This window comes from Mesoplodon mirus, assembly GCF_964341445.2.
Source record: "Mesoplodon mirus genome assembly, chromosome: 10".
Taxonomy (NCBI): Eukaryota; Metazoa; Chordata; class Mammalia; order Artiodactyla; family Ziphiidae; genus Mesoplodon; species Mesoplodon mirus.
Window position 1 is genome coordinate 103,647,603 of NC_138986.1, and position 16,822 is coordinate 103,664,424.

The 16,822-nt window shown below is 45.1% G+C and overlaps 1 protein-coding gene across 1 annotated transcript; it reads right to left on the reverse strand.

Annotated features, from left to right (window-relative positions):
* Positions 1–6,688: 6,688 nt before the first annotated feature.
* On the reverse strand, positions 6,689–10,142 carry LOC309811215 (protein FAM170A-like; the record flags this gene model as incomplete). Its single annotated transcript, XM_082633803.1, has 3 exons — positions 6,689–6,705; positions 6,755–7,357; positions 10,079–10,142. 3 exons carry the CDS (start codon positions 10,140–10,142, stop codon positions 6,689–6,691), a joined length of 684 nt encoding a protein of 227 aa, XP_082489929.1.
* Positions 10,143–16,822: the final 6,680 nt, after the last annotated feature.

Below are 16,822 nucleotides of genomic sequence, written 5' to 3' on the forward strand. Positions count from 1 at the left end.
ATGTGTGTGCCTTGATGGACCCTTATTAGTTCCTGCTAGTTTATCTGTGGGTTCTTTTGGGTCTCCTAGATAAATGAGCATATTAAATGTAAATAATGTGTTCTTTGGATAAAGTTTATTTTCTTGCAACTATATATATACAAGCAATATGTTGAATTGATTTAAATATTTAAATACTTACATACCTGTTATCACAATCTAACATTCTTTATCTTATTTTCTTTCAATCAATATTATGTTTTCAAGATTTATCCATGTGAATCCATATAGAACTAGGTCTTTGATTTTTGACTGTTTGATATTATTTGATCACATGCATATAGCATCATTTATTTTCCATTCAAGCATTATTGGACAATTGGATTGTTTCCCTCCCTTCTCTAGAACAAACAACATTTCCTAGAATATCCCTGAAGATGTCTGACAGTCGAGAAGGGCCAGGCTGCCCGAAGGATTGCTACTTGCTTTTAGCCACCTTCCAACAGGCCGTCTCCAGCCAGCAATTTGAAGCACTGCTGAAATGAGAACTGCCCCAAATGTGAAGATCTTAGGAGCTTCCTAGAAGGTGGGAGGTTAATGATAGGCATCCTTCTGGGATACCAGGGGAGTCTGAGCTGGCCTGAAGCTCATCTTCCTCCTCCACCTCTCAAGAGAAATGTGGAGGAAAGAAGACTTCAAAAACTGTGAGCAGGCAGAGGGAGAGATATTGGGGGCCGAAGCTGTAACTGAGGTCTTGGAGTGGGCTGTGAGCACGCAGAGCCTCTAGAGAGCCAGGCTCTGCCTTCTGAGGATTTCTCCCCTAAGGCTGCTCATAATTCACGTGATACCAGCCATATAGAGCCGTCTTGGCCCACACTGTCACAGAAAGCCTTATCAGAATCTCTTCTTCTTCATACACTCTTGTGTCTGTTACTTGGTTATTGCCTTTGGTACTCCACTGATGTGAACCACAGTCGCCAGGGGATGGAGGACACTAGTGACCCATCTTGCTCTGTGGCCTCAGTCCACAGCTTGAGGGTAAGGGAAGAGGCCAAATGAAGGTCTAGAAGGAAAGATGGAGTTTGAAGAGAAGACCTGAGTTAAGGGTGTCTTCTCAAGTCCTGATGACTGAAATGTATCTCCAGTACCTGAAGTCCTGCTTGTTCTCAAGGCTGACCGCGGGGCTGGGTGCACTCAGTGAAGGAACCGTATACACTTAGTATTTCCTTGCTTGCTCACACTTGCCCTCCTCTGATACACCCTCTGCAAGACTGATCTTCCCCTGAAACAACTTTCCACCTGCCACTGTCATCTCATGAACATTTGCTTCCCCTTCCTAGTGTCCCCCTAGAATGCCATTGCAGCCAATTCATAATTTGATAATCATGCTGCTTACCATATTCTCAGCAACTTCTGATAAATTTTATTCACTTTATTCCATAGTCTTCACCCATCAATAATCTTCCTTAACTTCCTAGCTGCAGGTTAACCCATTTGGAATCATTTCTTTTTCTTTCTCTTCTTTGACAAATACTTTGTATCTTTTAAGGTCTTTTTCTTGTCTCTGTACCATCCTGCCTTCCTGAACTTCTTTTTTTTTCCGTTTAAGTAACCTTTCAATCTCCTTTCCCAGTTTCCTCATAATCATTGAGAGTTTATTCCTCACACGTTAGACAGAGGTTTATGAATGCTCAGGCATAACGGACTCAGAATGAGTTGGCACCCCAGAGGTACCTGTCTTGCTGGGGAGCCACAGGTGAAGGGCTGGCTGCTGGACACATGTTTGCATGGAGTCAGGCTGAGTGGCCTCAGGGTGTTTGCCCTGCACTTGTGTGTGTTTCTCCCTAGTTGGTTTCCTTGTCCAGCCACCTGTGACCTCCCTCCATCCAGCCCAGGGAATCCTTCTCATCACAGGGGTAGGATGTTTGTCTCATTTTCCATCACATCCTTTCCCCAAAGTTTGGTTGTGAGTTGTTCCCATTCCAAAGACCTTTCCTCTTTGAAGAGAAAAGAGAAAATCTTTTCTCTCCTTTCCTCTCACTTCACTTCTGCTCTATTATCTCCTCCATCCAGAATGGCTCACTGACTCACATGGGTGTAGATCCGAAGATGGCAAGAACTGCCAGCAATTCTGAGATAATAATACAGATGGATCAGGAAAACTTGAAAACCTTTATCCCACCACATTAAAAAAAATTGCACTTCCAGTGTATTCAGAGTCTCAGTGTAGAAACACAAATGATAGAGAAATTGAATGACACTCAAGTTTTTCTTTCCTCCTTTCCTGATTTATTCTAATCCTCCATGCTAACATGATGAACTATTTGTTAGGTAATGTTTCAGACATTTTCTACCCATGCACACTTTTCTTCTTTTCACATAAGAGTGTGAACTAGGTCACTTTCAACATGCTGTGATTCTGTGATGCACTGTCTCCCACCGAGTCATCCACTGATAAAGTCATCTGTTTCACGGAGAACTATTTCCAATAGCTAATAGCCAATGTCTGTGGAGTGCTTACTCTGTGTCGGTTTCTTGTAACTATCTTACAGATCATTGGTACAACGTACCCATGGACCAGGTACAATTATGACCCCCAAGAGACAGATAAGTGCAGATAAGTACAAATAAATAGAGAGGCCAAGTGACTTGCCCAAGACACTGGAGCAAATCAAAATCCATGCCTCTGTAATCATTTTGCTCTATTGCCTCTGTCTGGGAGGCTTGATGATTTGGCAACTAAAACCTTAAATATCATGTTCCATTTTTATATCTGTGACACAAGCGTGGGGCTGTGATATGGGGTAACTAACCTGACTACTTTTGAAAACCCTTATGCACCTGGATGAAAGTAAGCCAGGGACTGCAAGCTATAGATTTAAGGTTTCCTACCAACTTTTAAAAATAGCTTCTTGAATGCAATTTACGTAGTGTCAAGTCTAGGATGTAGTCCAAATAGTAACAGAAAAATGGAGATATGTAGAAAAATACTTAAAGTTGACAAGTATTGGGAGTGTAGTATTTTTGGGGCCAGTGTGTAGACCGCAGGAAAACTTGCTGTTTCCATCCCAAAGGGAAGAGCCCTACGTTGCAACTGCCAAGGTCCCTGGCACAGCAAGTGTGCTCACTGCTTAGTAAAGAAGCATCCTCAGTTTGATAGAATCATATGGGAGCCTTACATTTGGTTAGCAGTTTTACATTCTTGATGTAATAATATTTTCAGGGTGTGGGAGGGTATCAAGCTCTGAAAATACCCTTGGAGAGATTTGCTTATTAAGTTTGGCTTTTTCAATCTCCCTACTACTTATTGACTAAACACCAGGCGGTTTCCTTCACTTTTCAGAACCATGTTGTTTTTTCCCTTGTCTAATGAACTTTGAAATACTTTTGGATGAGCTATTAAGTTTGGGAAAAAACAAACATCTCTTTAAACTAAGGAAGATAATAACAATGACAAGTAGAAAAAGCTCTAAAACAGAGAATATCCTCCATTCTAGCCAATGACTGGGAGTGGAAGGTGCGTGCTCGCTGTCCAGGACATAGAAATAAAAGCTGAGGAGGCGCTGAGGCATCTCCTGGATCTCTATGAGCCTCCATCATTTCTGAAGGGTAGGGTTGACAGATAAAATATAGGCTGTTTAGTTAAATATGAATGTCAGAAAAACAACAAGTATATTTTTAAGATAAGTATGCCCCAAATAGTTCATAGGATCTACTTATACTAAAAATAATGACTTATTATTCATGTGAAGTTCAAGTTTAACTGAGTATCCTGTACTTTTATTTACTAAATCTGACAACCCTACTGATGATCCACAATGGAGGCAGTTGAGGAGCGGTACATGCTGGCTCTCGGACAGTCAGAAATGGCTTCAGCAGATCCAGGTACAGTATGAAATTCTTTTTGGATGTAGCTCAGAAGCCATGGCCAGCCCTTGACTGCAAGTACTGCCTCGGGTTTCCCTGAGGTGGGGTAAACCTTCCTCTTAATGGCCTTTTGGTAAGTCTGGAAGACCATATCAAGGGGAGCCCCACAGTCAGTTTCATCCTCACAACCATGTTTCCAATTCCTGGAATTGGCTGCATGTGACTCACAAGAGCTGAGGAGGTTTGTGGAAATTGGGAGTGTCATAGCTTGAATCCTTTGTAGGTAAAGTTTTGCTGTTGTGAGAGTTTTAACAGGAGCAATGTGAAAGACTCCAGGTCCCCAGGTAGATAGAAATAATCCTGTTCTACCTGTGTGTATGTGACAAGTCTCTAATAGTTCAGAGAGCAAGTATCTGGTCTTAGAAAGACTGATCCAAGCTTGGATGTTTCTGGCGACAAGGCAAGGTCCTGAGTTTCAAGTTCACCTTTTATGGTTGAGGAGACAATAAGGTGGTCAGAAGGGAAATCATGGAGGAGACCTTGGCTTCATCCATTGTGCAGGCTTGTATATGTGGTTCTATGTAAATTGTGTTTCAAAGGTGGAGCTTGTTTACAACTATGAACATTCTCCGATGTGCTTTTTGGACCCTCATTCCCAGAGCGTGAGCAGTGCCGAGGCTCTAGAAATGCCATGGATATTCTGAGCTGTCAGTGGCATTTCCCAGGTACTGTTGCCTTGTGCCGCTCCTTGAAATGTCCAAAGGGTTTATCATCTGTCTTGTGGCGGGTCCTAGCATTGTGTAAGGTAGTTGCTGCACCTGGCTCAGAGGATTTCGGATGTGGTGGGACGAGTAGTAGTACTACGACTATAAATTGTATCACAGCATATCTATTCCATCTTGAGAGTGGGGTTGGGGGGTTATGAAGGGGGGCTTTTATTGTACTTTTATACATTGTACCCTTGAAACTAATTCAATTTTTTAAAATTAATTAATTTATTTTGGGCTGCATTGGGTCTTTGTTGCTGCTAGCGGGCGTTCTCTAGTTGCAGTGAGCGGGGGCTACTCTTGGCTGCGGTGCACGGGCTTCTCATTGCAGTGGCTTCTCTTGTTGCGGAGCATGGTCTCTAGGCACGCAGGCTTCCGTAGTTGTGGCACGTGGGCTCAGTAGTTGTGACAAATAGGCTCTAGAGCGCAGGCTCAGTAGTTGTGGCGTGCGGGCTTAGTTACTCCGTGGCACGTGGGATCTTCCCAGACCAGGGCTCGAACCCATGTCCCCTGCATTCGCAGGCATATTCTTAACCACTGCCCCACCAGGGAAGCCCGATAATTCAGTTTTCTATAAAGAGAATATTCCTAATATTATTCCAAAATTTTAAAAATATGTAGTTGGATAACACTATGAAAAATTAACTGATATATTCTTTTATTATTTCTCTTTGCTCCCTGGATCTTTTTCCCCATCCAGTCAGCTAGGCACTCTGAGTTCACTGCATTAGCAAGGTAAAGACACAGCAGAAATGAGGGAGATAAAAAGAAAAGTCTCAGCTTTGGAATGTTCACAACGGAGGCCACAGTAGAAGAGGTGAGAATTCTGTGAACAAAAAATAAATGTCGTCTCAAATGCAAAAAAGTATTCTCTGCACTGGGAGGCAGGAGAGGGAGGGAGGGAAGGACTGAAGGAGAGAGATCAGTGTGGCCAGGGACATGGAGACTGTGCTTGAGGACGATATGCCCAGGAAGAGAATCAGAATCTGGAGAAGATTCAGCCTGCATGTGATCATTGCCTCCAGCCAGCACCCTCATCTCAGACGTTGGGAAATTCAGAGAGAGAGTGGGAGTACGTCAGGAGGGCCACACGCATAGTCTGTGTGGCAGGGGTTGTGGCCGTTCCCTATTTGTGAGGAGTCCCCAGCAATTTGCAGGCCTCTTCTGGAAAATGCTGGCGGACGTCTCTAGTGCTTATGTGAAAGCTTGTTCACAAACCTTGAAAGATACAGATGTAGCTGACAGATAGATGCATAGATAGAAAAATGTCATTAAATAAAAGCTCCAGGAAAGGTTTGGAAAATGCCCTTTATTGCATAGGATGCTTCTATTGTCATATGATGTTAGACTGAGTGCCGGTCCCTTCATCCTCCTTCAGACCACGGCATTCTGTCTGCTACTCTCCCGAGGGTCCTTTCTTCTCCCTGGAAGGGATAAAGCAAATGAGGTAGAACAGGAAGAGACAAGAAGCACTCCAAGCTCTGCTGGTCAGGGTTACCCTCCAGCATTGCCTTAATGCTCAGAGCCACACACACCACAGTGAGCTTGGCTCCAGATCAACTACCACGCCACGAAGGTTCTGGAACATTTCCATATCTCGGGGGACCTCATTTCCACGTGACTCTCTTTCCTATTCCCCTTTGTCACAGAAGGCTAGGTCCAGTGGTCAGGGTGAGATCTCGGCTCAGGCCCAAGGCTCTCAGACCTCAAAGTTCTGGTCCTGCAAGGGCCCCTGTCCTCTCTTGAGACCACTCCTGGCTCTCTCTGCCGAGAAGGAGCTGCTGGCAGTACGTCCTCTAAGAGTTGAGGTCCATCGTGCAGACCCTGAGAAAACTCCTAGGAAAAGGCTCCACCTTCTTGTTTACGTCAACAGAGGTCAATGCCTTTGTTAGTGCTGGGTGTGTCCCATTTGATGCAACTGCAGAGCCATTAGGTCAACCAGCACATGTGTGCGGCCCCTTCCCTTAGACTCCTCTGGGCCCTCGTGACATAGGCTCAGAAGACTGCCAGCCTCAAGCCTTACCTCTTCCAAGGGACGGCCACACCGTCTTCCAGGATCTTCTGTCCCATGAATCTCAGTTGCTGTTTGGAACTCAAAGGAGAGAAAAGACCCTGCCTGCGGGGTCTCTTTGGGCTGGGGCCTTCCCCCGTGGGCTGCTCTCCCTCATTCTCCTTTTCTTCTTGCTTCTCTTCATCCTCCTCCTCCTCCTCCTCCTCCTCCTCCTCCTCCTCGTTCTCCTCCTCCTCCTCCTCGTCCTCCTCCTCATGCATGCTCTCGGATTCCACATTGCCCATCCACTGGGCCATGTTGAGATGAAAGACACGGCAGCTGAAGCCCTGCAGGACACTGAACTTCACGTGCTGCTGGAGGATCTCCAAGGTGGGGAAGACCCGGCAGCAGGCCATGCACCTGAAGCCGGTCTCCATGGTCAGCATCCAGTCCGCTGTCTTGGCGCTGGGTCTCTCCTGGACGGCAGGTGGCCCTGATCTGCTGCCTGGCTCTGCCCTTTCCTCATACTCTTTCTCCTCCCCAGTGGGCTCACTGTCAGACAGGAGGCTTTCGGTGGACACATTAGAAGAGGAGTCAGTGGCTACTGCACACACATCCTCAGGAAGGGTCACTTCTTCTATCGTCAGCTGCTTTTCAGGCAACTCCAAGGGTTTCTTTGTCTTCCAGGAGACAGCGACACCCTTGTTCACTTGTACCTGCATGTAGTATATTTTCATGCCCCTTTCCTCTTTGTCTGGGTGCAGATAGTTCTTACAGGGTGAAGAGGGTGAGGAGGAGACACAGTGTGATGGGGAAGCGGTCTCTCCTTCTTCCTGATCCTGGGCTAGGGGTGGTCTAGGCTGGGCAGTGTCTCGATGAAATCTCCGGATTCCTGAAAAAGGAAATTAAGATCATAATAACATGCATGGGCCATGCCGGAAGCTGAGGGAGCAGGTGTGGTAGACGAGAGAGGGACATTGGCATGACATAGCTATGTCGTGAGCTTGGTGTCTGTTGGCCGTAGGACGGAGTGGTGTATCTGATGTCATCTGTGGGCTTTTCATGTGCGTGGGGGGGGATACTGGAGCAGTGTCTGTATACAGGGGTGTGGAGTATGGTGGTGAGGGCTGTAGTATGTGAGGGATGCGGCTGGATGCGTGTACGACGAGGAGTGTGAGTTTGGGAATATCGGTGGTGCATTCCTTGTGGAACGGGGCTGTGGTGCAGGAGAGTACTGTGGAGCACGTGCTTGGGGTTGATGTGCACTGAGAAGGGCTGTGCCTGGAGGGCGCGTTTATGTGTGAGCTGTGTGGACCTGAGCTGGATGGTCCTGCTCTCAGGCTGGAGGTGTATAATGCAGAACTCTGTCCTTCTCTGGAAGCAAAGGCAAAGACAAAGCCTACATTTTCCTCTGAAGATGCTTAATCTGGTCCCTCTTCCCTCCACCTCAAGCCCAGACCTTTCCGGCCCCTGCTTCTTGACTTCCCCACCATGGTAGTAGCAGTATTCACACACACACTCCCAGACTCAGCTGGCATCCATGCCCTCGGAACAGCTCAGCCATCCTGCCCAGGCTCCTCCACAGAGCCCTCATCACCTCTGATGACCCTGGATTTCCTCTCAGCCTCCCTGGGATCTGTGTGCCTCCTGCCTCACAGCCAAGCACCCCCTCACCTGAGGAGCCCCGAGCCCTTACCAGCGTAGCTGAGCTTGCGCAGAGTAGAAGTACAGAAGAAGTATTTAGAGGCAGAGGAGACCTCCCCTGCCCCTGGGCTGCAGCCTTGGGCCACCACAGTGGATCCAAGGCGAGGGGGATCCTCTCGTGACTTCGAGATTCCTGAGGGAGGAATTAAAGGCTCAGGGTGGGTTCATCAGTCCTCTGTCCACAAATATTTACTGAGTGTGTGACACGTGTCAGGTGCAGTGAATACACACAGTTGAGAGTGTGGTTCCCAGTGGATCCTCCAGGATTTAATTCCAATCAATACTTATTCTCTCACTGTCTAGTTGGTAATGAAGGCCTCGGTGGTGACTGTTAGTGTGTGGGAAGAGTGAGTGATGTGTATCAGTTAAGTCTGTGGTAAGTGTGGGGTTGGCATGGGGAGCACAGTGCAGACGTGTCTATCTGTGTCTGTGGCCTTTGTGTGCATGGTTTCTGTTCACAAGTCAGGAATTCTGGGACATGTAACTTTTCCTCATTACATGGTGTGGCTTGTATTTATGGTGCGTGTTCATTCATTCATTCACCAAGATTCAGTAAGCAGCTACTCCTGTGTATCCGGCACTCTTGCATTGTTGTTGTCTTTGGTAACGCTGCACATTCTAGTAGGGGAAGACACACACTAAACAAAACTACAATATATATATAATACATCAGCTGGTGGTAAGTATATAAGGGTTGCCAGACTTAGCGAACAAGAATACAAGGCACCCAGTTAAATTTCAGTTTCAGATAAACCCAGAATAATTTTTAGTGTAAGTATTCACATGCAGTATTTGTTCTTACTTAGTTTTAGTGTAAGTAGGGCCCATACAATATGTGGGACATACGGATACTGAAAACTTACTTGTTGTTTATCTGGAATTCAAATTGAACTGGATAGCCCATATTTTCTCTGGCAATCCTGACATGGGTTACTGAGACTGTGGTTTACTGTGGTTTGTACAAAGCGGGTCTGGCATTACTCAAGAATGTGTTACAAGTGTGGTGTGTATGACACGTGACTGGATCTTACAGTGGTATTTAGCGATGGCTGAAATTAGCTGTGTTTGTGCAAGAGTTGAGGAGATACATGTATATATAGTGTGTGTGTGTGTGTGTGTGTGTGTGTCCTATATATATAGTGTGTGTGTCTATATACATATCTCATCTCCAGCGTTTGGTGTTGGAGGAGAGGATTGTGATACAGGTGGGTTGTATGAGAACGTAGTACAGGAGGGATCCGTGTATATACCTCCATGTGCTGTGTGTGGTTTACTAAGGAAGTTATATGTGGGGTGTGTGATATTTTTGCTGCATCAGAGTGTACATGGGTGTATGAGTTACTGTCTCATAAAACACCCCTAACAAGAATTCTGTATACACTCTTACGTACACCGAGTGTCAGCCAGGTCCAGGCAGGGTGACAAGAACTTTACCATGCAGACTTTATATCTGGTAAGCACTCTAACCCCATTCATCTCGCTCTTCTCTGCACTACCACACACACACACACAGACACACACACACACACAAACACACAGGAACATAGAGCAAAATATTCTGAATGGTCAGGTGTAGTCATTGCCTTCCCCAGCCTGTTCCAGCCACTGCCTGGAAATCTGCCTGCTGTGTAGAGCTCCATTCCCAGGGCCCATCCTACAGTCTCCAGGGCCCTGGGCCTGGTAGGAGCTACTGGGCTCTAATCTGGGGCAGAGGGCTCTACCTGGAGCTCTGGGGTGACCACCCCTCTCCCAGGGCAAGCTACTCGCCTACGTTTAATGCACACAGGCACCACGTGTCCCGTGGCTCTCAGCTCCCCACAGGACCCTGAGGACATTTCTCACCCCCGCTCACGCGGTCTCAGTCTCTGGAAAACCCTTCCCTTCCCTTGATCTCCTTTGGGAAATTCTTCCTGTTGAAGGAATAAATCCTCCTTGCTTTCAATATGACACCATCCCTAGACAAACAATCTTCTTTCAAAGTACATTCCACTTGTCAAGATATTTTTCAACAGGGCCTTCAACTCATGGGGCTTCTCTTTCCACTTTGGTAAAAGAGGCCAAGCAACTCATGGGTCTCTCTCAGCATCCTTGCATCCTTCACATCCCCCACCTCATGACCCCAGGGAAAGATCCAAGAGAATAAGAGAGAAATCGGGGACTGAGAAAAGCTGCACCTCTAGGTCTGTGCAAGCAGGATGCAGCCTGCTGTGAGTCCGACAAAGCTCCAGGCCCGGTTGCCCCAGGAGAGAGTCCTCAGACCAGCGGAGCTGACCTCCCATCTCCCAGGGGGCATCTGGCCGTTCTGTGCCGTCTCACACCACAGGGGCCCTCCAGATAGATACGGCAGCATCAGTGAGACAAGGTCTCTCGCTCCCTGCTTCACAGGTGACACGTTCTCAGTCCCCCGCTTCCTAGAGAAGGTTCAGTTTGGCAGAAACCCATGTGCCCCAGACAAGTTGCCCCCCACATACCTCCTCCGTTCTCGGCAGTTTCCTGGGACTCTTCATTTTCCAGATGTTTCCTCTTTTGTCGCCGTTCCATCGTACCAACTAGAAGTCTCCCTTAGAAGATGCCTCAAGAGATGTCCAACTCCTCCTCTTCCCTACAGGTTGGCCTTTCTTGGCTCTTGGGCAATCCGTTGAAATGATTCAATACAAACAAAAATAGTCAAGTCTCCTAAATGGCTGAAAAACTTGTACCACTTAGTGAACCAGCAGTACTGCCTAGTGCTCACCAGGGCTGTTATATTTGCAAGGTTGCCAGGCACACAGTGGAATTCTGTGACCTCAATGATGACATCAGAGCATTCGGTGGACCTAGGTTGAGCACAGTGTCTGCAGTAGCACAGGCCCTATTTTCAAGAACAATTCCTTTTTCCCAGCCGAACCTTTCCCGTGAAAGGGAAAGGTTCATACCTTATCTATTATAAATTGTATCATACCATGTCTATTATAAAATTCACATTTTGATTGGAGATCTTTTAATGTCTTTTCTAGAGAGATTTAATATGAATATTTTAAATGGTCTCCAGTTTCCCTGTGGATTATTGACATTTTAAACTCTGCACTTCAATTTTGCCTCAATACGTGTAATTTTGTCACGGCTATTTCTGTACTTAAAGATGAGGAACTATATACTTGATTTCTTCATTTTTTCCCCATCTCTTTCCAAGGTACTGCATTTGATTGTGTCTTGCGACTGAGTGAAAAATGCTAGTCCTTGAGTCAGGACATTGGGCCCTTTACCAAGTAACTCAACCTATCTGGGCTTCAGCTTCTGTATGTGCGATCAAGAGGCTTGGACTAGCTGACTTTTCAAATGCTGTGTTTCTTTGATTCACTCTCACTTACTGATCTGCTCCGTAAGAAGAGGGTCTGTTCTCATAAAGTAACAACAGTCTTTTCCTAACCTTGGGTTGGGCGGAGTTTAACTGTTCGTACTCAGTTTGTTAGTTATATTGCCTTCTATGTATGCTTAGCTCTAAATAATTTATATGGCTCTTGTGACTATTTTTAGATCTTCTTTTTTTCTTATTTTCTTTTACAGTTTCTAATTTGTTATCGCCAGTGTAGAGGAGCCTGATTGAGTTTTAAAATTTCTTGATCTTGTATGTGTGTGCCTTGTTGAACCGTCTTATTAGTTCCTGCTAGTTTATCTGTGGGTTCTTTTGGGTCTCCTAAATAAATGAGCATATTAAATGTAAATAATGTGTTCTTTGGATAAAGTTTATTTTCTTGCATCTCTCTATATAGAAGCAATATGTTGAATTGATTTAAATATTTAAATACTTACATACCTGTTATCACAATCTAACATTCTTTATCTTATTTTCTTTCAATCAATATTATGTTTTCAAGATTTATCCACGTGAATCCATATAGATCTAGGTCTTTGATTTTTGACTGTTTGATATTATTTGATCACATGCATATAGCATCATTTATTTTCCATTCAAGCATTATTGGACAATTGGATTGTTTCCCTCCCTTCTCTAGAACAAACAATATTTCCTAGAATATCCCTGAAGATGTCTGACAGTCGAGAAGGGCCAGGCTGCCCGAAGGATTGCTACTTGCTTTTAGCCACCTTCCAACAGGTCGTCTCCAGCCAGCAATTTGAAGCACAGCTGAAATGAGAACTGCCCCAAATGTGAAGATCTTAGGAGCTTCCTAGAAGGTGGGAGGTTAATGATAGGCATCCTGCTGGGATCCCAGGGGAGTCTGAGCTGGCCTGAAGCTCATCTTCCTCCTCCACCTCTCAAGAGAAATGTGGAGGAAAGGAGACTTCAAAAACTGTGAGCAGGCAGAGGGAGAGATATTGGGGGCCGAAGCTGTAACTGAGGTCTTGGAGTGGGCTGTGAGCACGCAGAGCCTCTAGAGAGCCAGGCTCTGCCTTCTGAGGACTTCTCCCCTAAGGCTGCTCATAATTCACGTGATACCAGCCATAGAGAGCCGACTTGGTCCACACTGTCACAGAAAGCCTTATCAGAATCTCTTCTTCTTCATACACTCTTGTGTCTGTTACTTGGTTATTGCCTTTGGTACTCCACTGATGTGAACCAGAGTCGCCGGGGGATGGAGGACACTAGTGACCCATCTTGCTCTGTGGCCTCAGTCCACAGCTTGAGGGTAAGGGAAGAGGCCAAATGAAGGTTAAGAAGGAAAGATGGAGTTTGAAGAGAAGACCTGAGTTAAGGGTGTCTTCTCAAGTCCTGTTGACTGAAATGTAGCTCCAGTACCTGAAGTCCTGCTTGTTCTCAAGGCTGACCGCGGGGCTGGGTGCACTCAGTGAAGGAACCGTATACACTTAGTATTTCCTTGCTTGCTCACACTTGCCCTCCTCTGATACCCCTCTGCAAGACTGATCTTCCCCTGAAACAACTTTCCACCTGCCACTGTCATCTCATGAACATTTGCTTCCCCTTCCTAGTGTCCCCCTAGAATGCCATTGCAGCCAATTCATAATTTGATAATCATGCTTCTTACCGTAGTCTCAGCAACTTCTGATAAATTTTATTCACTTTATTCCATAGTCTTCACCCATCAATAATCTTCCTTAACTTCCTAGCTGCAGGTTAACCCATTCGGAATCATTTCTTTTTCTTTCTCTTCTTTGGCAAATCCTTTCTATATTTTAAGGTCTTTTTCTTGTCTCTCTACCATCTTGCCTTCGTGAACTCTTTTTTTTTTTCCTTTATGTAACCTTTCAATCTCCTTCCCCAATTTCCTCATAAACATTGAGAGTTTATTCCTCACACGTTAGACAGCGGTTTATGAATGGCCAGTCATAACGGACTCAGAATGAGTTGGCAACACCGAGGTACCTGTCTTGCTGCGGAGCCACAGGTGAAGGGCTGTCTGCTGGACACATGTTTGCATGGAGTCAGGCTGAGTGGCCTCAGGGTGTTTGCCCTGCACTTGTGTGTGTTTCTCCCTAGTTGGTTTCCTTGTCCAGCCACCTGTGACCTCCCTCCATCCAGCCCAGGGAATCCTTCTCATCACAGGGGTAGGATGTTTGTCTCATTTTCCATCACATCCTTTCCCCAAAGTTTGGTTGTGAGTTGTTCCCATTCCAAAGACCTTTCCTCTTTGAAGAGAAAAGAGAAAATATTTTCTCTCCTTTCCTCTCACTTCACTTCTGCTCTATTATCTCCTCCGTCCAGAATGGCCCACTGACTCACATGGGTGTAGATCCGAAGATGGCAAGAACTGCCAGCAGTTCTGAGATAATAATATGGATGGATCAGGAAAACTTGAAAACCTTTATCCCGCCACATTAAAAAAAAATGCACTTCCAGTGTATTCAGAGTCTCAGTGTAGAAACACAAATGATAGAGAAATTGAATGACACTCAAGTTTTTCTTTCCTCCTTTCCTGATTTATTCTAATCCTCCATGCTAACATGATGAACTATTTGTTAGGTAATGTTTCAGACATTTTCTACCCATTCACACTTTTCTTCTTTTCACATAAGAGTGTGAACTAGGTCACTTTCAACATGCTGTGATTCTGTGATTCACTGTCTCCCACCGTGTCATCCACTGATAAAGTCATCTGTTTCACGGAGAACTATTTCCAATAGCTAATAGCCAATGTCTGTGGAGTGCTTACTCTGTGTCGGTTTCTTGTAACTACCTTACAGATCATTGGTACAACGTACCCATGGACCAGGTACAATTATGACCCCCAAGTGACAGATAAGTGCAGATAAGTACAAATAAATACAGAGGCCAAGTGACTTGCCCAAGACACTGGAGCAAATCAAAATCCATGCCTCTGTAATCATTTTGCTCTATTGCCTCTGTCTGGGAGGCTTGATGATTTGGCAACTAAAACCTTAAATAGCATGTTCCATTTTTATACCTGTGACACAAGCGTGGGGCTGTGATATGGGGTAACTAACCTGACTACTTTTGAAAACCCTTATGCACCTGGATGAAAGTAAGCCAGGGACTGCAAGCTATAGATTTAAGGTTTCCTACCAACTTTTAAAAATAGCTTCTTGAATGCAATTTAAGTAGTGTCAAGTCTAGGATGTAGTCCAAATAGTAACAGAAAAATGGAGATATGTAGAAAAATACTTAAAGTTGACAAGTATTGGGAGTGTAGTATTTTGGGGGCCAGTGTGTAGACCACAGGAAAACTTGCTGTTTCCATCCCAAAGGGAAGAGCCCTACCTTGCAACTGCCAAGGTCCCTGGGGCAGCAAGTGTGCTCACTGCTTAGTAAAGAAGCATCCTCAGTTTGATAGAATCATATGGGAGCCTTACATTTGGTTAGCAGTTCTACATTCTTGATGTAATAATATTTTCAGGGTGTGGGAGGGTATCAAGCTCTGAAAATACCCTTGGAGAGATTTGCTTATTAAGTTTGGCTTTTTCAATCTCCCTACTACTTCTTGACTAAACACCAGGCGGTTTCCTTCACTTTTCAGAACCATGTTGTTTTTCCCTTGTCTAATGAACTTTGAAATACTTTTGGATGAGCTATTAAGTTTGGGAGAAAAGAAACATCTCTTTAAAATAAGGAAGATAATAACAATGACAAGTAGAAAAAGCTCTAAAACAGAGAATATCCTCCATTCTAGCCAATGACTGGGAGTGGAAGGTGCGTGCTCGCTGTCCAGGACGTAGAAATAAAAGCTGAGGAGGCGCTGAGGCGTCTCCTGGATCTCTATGAGCCTCCATCATTTCTGAAGGGTAGGGTTGACAGATAAAATATAGGCTGTTTAGATAAATATGAATGTCAGAAAAACAACAAGTATATTTTTAAGATAAGTATGCCCCAAATAGTTCATAGGATCTACTTATACTAAAAATAATGACTTATTATTCATGTGAAGTTCAAGTTTAACTGGGTATCCTGTACTTTTATTTACTAAATCTGACAGCCCTACTGATGATCCACAATGGAGGCAGTTGAGGAGCGGCACATGCTGGCTCTCGGACAGTCAGAAATGGCTTCAGCAGATCCAGGTACAGTATGAAATTCTTTTTGGATGTAGCTCAGAAGCCATGGCCAGCCCTTGACTGCAAGTACTGCCTCGGGTTTCCCTGAGGTGGGGTAAACCTTCCTCTTAATGGCCTTTTGGTAAGTCTGGAAGACCATATCCAAGGGGAGCCCCAAAGTCAGTTTCATCCTCACAACCATGTTTCCAATTCCTGGAATTGGCTGCATGTGACTCACAAGAGCTGAGGAGGTTTGTGGAAATTGGGAGTGTCATAGCTTGAACCCTTTGTAGGTAAAGTTTTGCTGTTGTGAGAGTTTTAACAGGAGCAATGTGAAAGACTCCAGGTCCCCAGGTAGATAGAAATAATCCTGTTCTACCTGTGTGTATGGGACAAGTCTCTAATAGTTCAGAGAGCAAGTATCTGGTCTTAGAAAGACTGATCCAAGCTTGGATGTTTCTGGCGACAAGGCAAGGTCCTGAGTTTCAAGTTCACCTTTTATGGTTGAGGAGACAATAAGGTGGTCAGAAGGGAAATCATGGAGGAGACCTTGGCTTCATCCATTGTGCAGGCTTGTATATGTGGTTCTATGTAGATTGTGTTTCAAAGGTGGAGCTTGTTTACAACTATGAACATTCTCCGATGTGCTTTTTGGACTTTCATTCCCAGAGCGAGAGCAGTGCCGAGGCTCTAGAAATGCCATGGATATTCTGAGCTGTCAGTGGCATTTCCCAGGTACTGTTCCCCTGGTGCCGCTCTTAGAAATGTCCGAAGGGATTATCATCTGTCTTGTGGCGGGTCCTAGCATTGTGAAAGGAAGCTGCTGCACCTGGCTCAGAGGATTTCGGATGTGGTGGGAGGAGTAGTAGTACTACGACTATAAATTGTATCACAGCATATCTATTCCATCTTGAGAGTGGGGTTGGGGGGTTATGAAGGGGGGCTTTTATTGTACTTTTTTACATTGTACCCTTGAAACTAATTCAATTTTTTAAAATTAATTAATTTATTTTGGGCTGCATTGGGTCTTTGTTGCTGCTAGCGGGCGTTCTCTAGTTGCAGTGCGCCG